At 41.5% G+C, this 8,106-nt stretch overlaps 1 protein-coding gene across 1 annotated transcript; it reads right to left on the reverse strand.

Annotated features, from left to right (window-relative positions):
• Window positions 1-618: 618 nt before the first annotated feature.
• BMP10 (bone morphogenetic protein 10) lies at window positions 619-7,339 on the reverse strand. The gene is made up of 2 exons (XM_032352314.1): window positions 6,899-7,339; window positions 619-2,377 (listed from the first exon to the last, which is right to left on the reverse strand). Exons 1-2 carry the CDS (start codon window positions 7,230-7,232, stop codon window positions 1,437-1,439), a joined length of 1,275 nt encoding a protein of 424 aa, XP_032208205.1. The 5' UTR covers window positions 7,233-7,339; the 3' UTR covers window positions 619-1,436.
• Between the last annotated feature and the right edge of the window lie 767 nt (window positions 7,340-8,106).

Below are 8,106 nucleotides of genomic sequence, written 5' to 3' on the forward strand. Positions count from 1 at the left end.
TTAGTCCTGGCCAGTTCCAAACTGGGAAGATTTGAGAATGGGGGGATTGGGAAGCCTACAAGGTTTCTACCATGGCGCCAATCTGATTCAAAATTCAGGCTTAGCTTTGGAGTCATTTGTTTATGTGTCTATTTATTCATTCATTCATTTAGAAATATCCTTTTGGACTTTTTTTCCTTATATTTAAGTATTTTTCATGAACAAAATATTTCATAAATAAAATCAAATTAGATATTGGGAGGAAATCTAAAAATCAGAGCACTAACTCCACTCACCCTGATAGCAAATGCTTTCAGGTTCCCTTCCCAACCCACAGCAAGGTCAATGAAGACCAGTGAAGAAATGGGACACAGGAATGAGAGAAGGATACGAGGCACTGGTGCAGGAGAGGAAGTGGGAAGGAGAGGGGTGGAAAGAAGCAAAAACAGTGGTGCAGAGGCAGGGGAGAAATAGTAAGAATTGAAGCAAAATATTAAGAAGAGTCCAACAGACAGATCCCTTCTGATTTTCCTCCTCTTGATCTCGGGTGATTTTATTTTGTCCAAAAGACTTAATTCTCCAGTTAAAACTGCTTATAATTTTACACACACATCCTAGGACAGCATCTGTATCCGCCCTCCCGCCTCCTCTACCCTCCACAGCAGTAAAGGCCAACACACTTGACCTTGCAGTCCTATTACCTCAGGAACATCATGAAATCTCCTATTTTCTTTTCTTGACCAGGTGCTGCCCTCTAGAGCGCAGTGGTGGTCGATGGGGCTCATCCCTTGCTATGGTGGATTCAGGCCACTGCCTGGTTTCTGTATCAAATAACCCCTTCCCTCAAACATGCACTGTCCCTTACCTGGTCCTGCAGCTCTGAGGTATGGCACAAACTCAACTGATAAATGCTACACCTACCTATCCAATAGTATGTAGGAAATGCAATCCTTCCTAGGAGGGTGAAATTCTTGGTGCTAATTATCTTCACATAAATCCTACTCAGAGAAGAGTTGACTGAGAATGTACCACTGGTTTTTAATATATACATATTTGATTGAGTCATGCACACGTGTGAGTGTGATCTACCTCTATGGGACCAAAAGAGTTTTATAAGTTTTCCTATGTACACATATACAGACACAAATATCTATCATCCAACACGCTGTTTCTGCTTGGGGCTTGTTGTTTTTAAATAAAAATAGAGGACAATTTGGGGGGAGGGTTGCCACTTGCTATTGGACGTGGCATTGCCAGAAAATGGTGAGTCCAAAGAAAAAAACTGATTGGAAGGCATGAGACTGTATTAGCAAAATATGCATTTGATACAACAAACTGACCTGCCCATTTCCCTAAGGCAGCGAGCCTTTATGATCTGTACACTCTTATTAAATAATCTCATTAAATAGGAACACAAAATGTACACATTTACAGTTATTAAATAAGCCAGGACTCTTCTATCTGCAGCCGCATTCAGACACTGCCATGCCTTCGTATTTGAACTTGTAGGTGACGACGCCCTTGTCTAAATAGAGGATAGAGATGGGCTCTAGCTTAGTGGGCACACAGCAGGCTTTGGAAGCCTTCTGGGAATTCTTGAGGTGTACCAAGGCCTGGATAATTGCATGCTTTGTGGGTGTGAGATGCTCTGCCAGGGGGTAGTTGCAAACCCCGCGGCATTCGTAGGCTTCGTATCCAGGTGGGGCGATGATCCAAGAGTCCCAGCCAATCTCCTTGAAGTCAATGTAGAGCGGGGTCCTCTTGCAGTAGTTTCCTTTAGCATTCCTTCTGATGCGGGCTGTGGAGTCATAGATGATGTTTGACCTCATCTGCAGCAAAGCTTCTTCTCCTGGCCCACTGGAATAACCGTCCAGGCCCAAGTTGTCAAGCTCCAGTAGCTGCTCATGGGCGATCATTTCATTCAGTTCCTCCTTCCGTTCCTTCTCGCTGCTTTGGTCATCGGAAAACACGACAAGCAAGGGGACATGCTTATTCTGGGCACTGGTGTCTATTTCCAGTTGTCCTCTGCCAGCATCCTCACTTCCATCCTGTCTGCTCTCAATGTGGACCTCCAGCTGGTGGGTGGATGAGCCTGACTTTTGCCAACGTCTAATGGCATCGGTGACATCGAAAGTCTCCCACTCGCTGTTGGTGCCATAGATCTCCCCCGACACCAAAACCAGCATGCTTCTTTCACCCTCAGTGTCCCCTCTGCTCTCAAGTACCTCGAAAATGGTAATTTTCCGGTCTACTCCATCATATATCATGCGATCTCTCTGCACCAGTGTGTACAACCTGAGTTCGGCCATGATGACCTCTTCGTGGTGAGGAATGGACACATTGAAGAGGAGAGGGTATTTTCGGAGTCCGTTAAAACTGGCTGGCTGGGAAAACAGATCTGGGGGAAAAAAAAAAAAGACAAAAATCAGATTTGTAGTGTGTCACAGAGAAAAATAGATGCTTATTTATGCAATAAGAGGGCCTGTCTGTGCGGGAAGCTTGATACAGAGGAACGAGGGGACCATTGATGAAAATAAACACAATGTTACCATTTTCCAACAGAAAATACTGAAAGGTCAATGGCAGAATGCTAAACTGACTTAATCTGCCAAGGCTAAGATGGAAAGCGGCTGCCTTATGAATGGGAGAAACTCTCCCAGTCTTGCTTGCATTGGTTTCACTTATCAGCCACAGAACTACAGAGCTGGGAGGGACTCTGGAGACTGTGCAAGCAAGCCCCGAATTATCCTAGCCAGTAAAAGGCCATCAAATGGGAGGTAGGGTGGTTGTTCTTTTTTGGAAGCTTTTCATGGATAAGCATCTCATGGCTTTCCGTATCTGCATTCATAATGAGTGAAGATTCTCCACATGGTTGGCTGAGGACTGGTCTTCCTTAAAGACCCCCATGTAGATCAGGGGTTAGTAAACTATAGCTCATGGGCCACGATGAGCCTGCCACCTATGTCTGGAAATAAAGGATCAGGGAAACAGAGCCTGGTCCATTTATTTCTATGTTGTCAGTGGCTACCATTGCACTGCTGTGTCAGAGTTGCGACAACAAATGGCCCACAAAACCCAAAATATTTGCTATCTGTCTGGCCCTTTACAGAAAGAGTTTGCTGACTCTTCCTCTGACACCAATGTCTGACAAGGCCGACAAGATGCCACAAACCAAGAGGGTCACAGCAGTTGAATTTTGGGTGTGTGGATTTCAACAAGGAGGAATGGGAGAAAATGAACCTTGGGATAGATGGGTTGCTTTAGTCTTGTACCCTTAGCAACTGGCATGGAGTTCGGCACATAAGAATCACTCAGAATGTTTATGAAATAAGGTCCTCTAGTCTCAGACGTGCATCTCCAGATATTATCACGTTGACTTCCTACGTAAGAATTTATAGGCGCCCAGAGTTTCTGTACCCTTGCCCCTGGTAAACATAAGACTATGCCTGGGGGCATTTGTCATCCATCAAAATTCCATGACAACAGAGTGCTAAGGACACCCAACTGAGGGGTTCCCTGTCATCTTTGGCAGTGTTTTCTCAACTGTATACCTAATTCATTATTTTAGTAGGGTCCCTTCTCCAGGTTGTACTCTTAAATATTTTTCTTTAGCTTTATATGATTTTTTATACTCTTTAATGTCTCTTGTAGGCTTGTCCTAAGCAACAACATTCATGAAATGAAGGGATTAAGGTGATTGTTATGTGGATTTTTTTCTGATCCACATTAATGAAAATGTATAATAATTTTACATGATTCACAGCTTTCTCTCTGTAGGGTACCAATTAAAATCATCTCCTACACTGCCAGTGGGAAATACTGGTCAATGAGATGAATTTAAACACTCTAGCATGATTCTTAAGAGGCCTTACCCTCTTGATCTATCCATAGTTCCCCTAGAGTGCCTGGAACATTGTAATCAAACAAGTTGTATTTCTTGAAAGGTTAAAGGAATTGTAAACCCTCCTATTCAGAGTAGACTGATATCTTCACCATTTGCCAAAACATTCCTTTGTCCTGATGTACACCACACCTCTGGAGCTGTGCTTCTGACTCTTGGAAAGCCTTCTCCCCCCCCTTCCACCTCTCTGGTTGTGACCCCTCCTTGTGGGTTTTTCCCTTCTTCACCTCCCTATCTAGAAGTCCACTGCCTTCTGGGTCACTTAAATATCTACTCTTTTTAAAAATTTTTATTTAAATTCTAGTCAGTTAACGTATAGTGTCATAGTGGTTTCAGGAGTAGAATTTAGTGAATCTGATATTTACTTTTTATATCTCTCCTATAAGCTTTGCCATTTACATCCTTACATTTCAGTTTTCTTTTTATGAATGGGTCTCCCCAAGCAGAGAGTCACCATGCTGGCAGGGAGCCCAGCTTAAATTCCTTCAATGCCTCCGAGTTACTGGGATACCTTAAACAGAGGCAATGTTTTCAACATATGGACTAGTCGATGATTCTGGATATCACAAAAGATCAAATTGATTTATGGGAATGGCATAGGTCCTTAATACATCAAGTAACTTGAGAGTTGTCCCCTCTTATAAGAATAGAGAGACTTTCCTCTCCTTGGACAGGGAGCGTGAGACCAAAAATAGGGGAGTAGACTGGTTGCTCTATGCATGAGAAAAGTGCAGAATGAAAGCTCATGGTCATGGGAAGAGGAGATTAATTACAAAGGAGCACAAGGAGACTTTTGGTGGTGATGATTATGTTCACTGTATTCATTGTAGTAAGGGTTTCAGTGGATGTTTACAAATACCAAAACCTATCAAATTATATACTTCAAATACGTGCAGATTATTGTATGTCAATTATACTTTAATAAAGCTATTAAAAAATAAGTTCACTGTGTATGTGCAACTATACAAAGTAGTAGATGAAGGTGTTGCATTCTAGGCAAGGGAACTGATGTTTGTTGAGCTTATTTAAATATGCCAGTGTTTTGCAAACACTGTTTCATTTGTTTCTTATAAAGACCATTCATTGCTACTGTGTTCATCTTACACCAGAAGAAATCAAGCTTCAATGCAGAGGACTGACTTCCCCAAGATGACAAAGTGAAGTTAGAAGTGGTAGGAATTAAAGTCATGTTTTTTCTACCTTAGAAGTCTACTTGCTTTCCCCTGATTAGTTAGATTGGGAGGAGGGGTTTTTTTTGGTTTTGATTGGGGGTGGAGGGGCGGGGCAAGGTGGGGTTGGTCTTCGTCTCCTAGGCAGTTGCACTCTGCAGACCCAAAGAGTCAAAAGAAAGTCAAGAACAGCCATTAGTGCCAGCCCAGCTCAGGATCCATGTCCTTGGGGCTGAGCACTCCTCCTGAAGACCCGCAGAGCCCCGAGCAGCGGGGGTGTCCACAGACAGATCCGCTCCGGCTTTTGCTGGTCTCCTGTAATAAGACCCTTTGTAAACTCCACTTCCTGACCTGCATCACCCAAATCCTCCACGGGAGAAGTGAGAACTAAAAATCTTCTATTTCTCCCTGGGAGTGTGAACATTTCCCACCTACCCTCCAAACAAGGCACCCAGGGCTCAGTGCTAGGAAAGGTTCCCATGGAAGGAGAAGATTTATTTTCAATTCAGACTCACCCTCAAAAGGAATCTGTAATTTCAGTTTGCCATTTCCATTATGTTACTAAATGTTACTGAGTAACATTTCCGATGTGTTACTAAATATCTAAAATTTTGGCACTTACTTAAATTTTAAAGGCAAATGCTATCCTCAGGACTGATCAATACCCACTCCACATTTCCTCTAATGCCTAGAATTTAAGGAATTCCTTAGTAATAGCTAATGATTGTTCAGCAATTCAGAGTAAATAGAGCACTTTCTTACTCATAACCTCTTTGAAATCACTTAGTTGTGTTATTTAGATATATTATATGCCCAATTTACAGATAATAAAACTGAGATTCAGAGAAATTAAGCTAATTATCCACAACTACTAAGTCAACCTTGCCTCAAAATTCCAAATCCCAAGCTATTTCTGTGTTACCACCTTTCCGCTTTTAAGAACAACTGGTCAACATCAGTCAAAACCCTCTTCCATGAGGGCTGTCATTATCATGTATCTGGTTCATGACAATGGAAATTTTAAAGAATTACTCTCTTTGTACCTACATCTTTTAGCATGCATATTAGAAAAAATATATATATTTTTGCCATCTAGCACCATATTAAATAAAAGATTAACTTGCTAGGTTATTACATTTAGTTACTAAATAAAGCTGGGGGGGGGCTAACATCGTTTTTCTGCTGATATTTAAGGCTTGTGCATTGCTATTCACGAAGAAACTGAAATAAGCTGGATCATTAACTGGGCCGTGCATACTTCCTTGACATTATAAAGAGTGATTCAAGGATGTACACGTCACAAAAACACAACAATACTTTAGGAAGAACCTCTAAAATACAAGTTTTTGTCCTGTCTGAATATTTCTTAAGTAAGGTGAAAAAATGGAAACACATTCAAAGTTTGAGTGAAGCACAAGTCATATCTCTGGTTCTTGTCTATTTTCATTCTAAGTAGAAATTGACATTTTTTTTTTTTTTTTTTTTGGTCAATTCAAGGACAAACGGAAACAGCGACCTATCTGGAAAATGACAGACAAAGGTATAGAAGTAACCTGACATTAATGTCTTGTATTACTGTGGTTCAAATTCAAAAATTTTAAAGACCAAATTATGATGTCAAAATGGCAGACAGTTTATGACTTTGGATTAAAAGATATTCTTTAGTACCTTTTAATAGCATTTGGGAAATGACCATGAAAATGGTATAGACCAAAACGTGCACTGTTTTTGAGTATCAGTGCACATACACCTTTACATAGATGTGTTCACCCCATCTATATTGTTTGAATTTATCATCTCTTGAAAAAAAAAATCCAAGCCAAATTTTGTCAATAAAATATCAACTTACCTTCATTCTTGAAACTCCTAATGATGTTGGCCGATGGCATGGAGGTCCGATCTGTTGCAAATTTGTTGTAGAGTTCCAACATATACTCGGGTGGGTCCACCTTGGCTGAATCCTGCAAAGGGATGTCAGATAGGTTCAGTGTCTTGAGAAATTCATTTTTCATGCTCTGCAGCAATGTGTTGAAGTCGATACCATCTTGCTCTGAGAAGACATCATCGAAGAGGGGCATATCTTCTTCCAGAGGTGACTGCTCCAGGCTCATGATGGGACTGCCAGAAACCGAGTGAGCCACCAGGCAGAGGAGAGCGCACAGCTGCAACTGCAGAGAACCCATGACTCTGCTCAAGCCCCCAGGCCAACCCAGGAAGGTTTAGCTCTCCTGGGCTCTAAGTGGCAGTTTTATCTTGTGCAGTGTTAATGTCTCGTGTCACTGGAGACAAGTTTGGAAACTCTTCGCCTCTCTCTCCCTCCCCCCTACCACTCTTCCTCTCCCCCCAAAAGTCAGGTTGCAGTAATTGGATAACAAAATCCCCTATAGGGGCCTAGCCTTTCTTATCTCCCTAGTGTAAACTTGTGCACTAGATTTTGTTTCTATCTCGCGATCCTTTTTTCTTTTAATGAGCATTTTATAAACATTTCCACATTCTGACACTGGCTAAGAGATAGGACAATTTTCTCCTTGCAGAAGCTCTGCTTCTCTTCCTTTCAATTCACTTCCTTTTGGCAGGAATGCCTAAATTCTACTTTTATGTGATTCGCTTTCACACATGCATAGAATAGATACCGAGAATCAACACAATCCACATCAGTGGCAGATTAATTCACAGATTAATTCAAGTGCTGGGGCTTCCATCTTCACAGCAATGGTTCAGAAGAAAGACCAAATATCCAACACCTCCAAGCTAAGTTAATAACTATAAATGCATTTCTATAACTTTCTAGAACCTTACATTTTTAGAAACAGGGAAGTATAAACTTCGTGGTCAAGGGCCTTTTTCATACAGATTTGATCTGGCTAAGTGGCTTTTGAAAAATAGGGTGAGTGTTTCATTATAAGAGCAACTCAAATTCATTAGGTGCTTTCCTATAAACAGGCGTGGTACTAAGTGCTTTACATTGATCACCAAATGTGCTCCCTATAATCACCCCGTTACGATGCCCATTGCACATATGGGTTGCTAAGGGTCAGTCACTTGCCAGAGGTCACA

Source organism: Mustela erminea, chromosome 7, assembly GCF_009829155.1.
Source record: "Mustela erminea isolate mMusErm1 chromosome 7, mMusErm1.Pri, whole genome shotgun sequence".
NCBI lineage: Eukaryota > Metazoa > Chordata > Mammalia > Carnivora > Mustelidae > Mustela > Mustela erminea.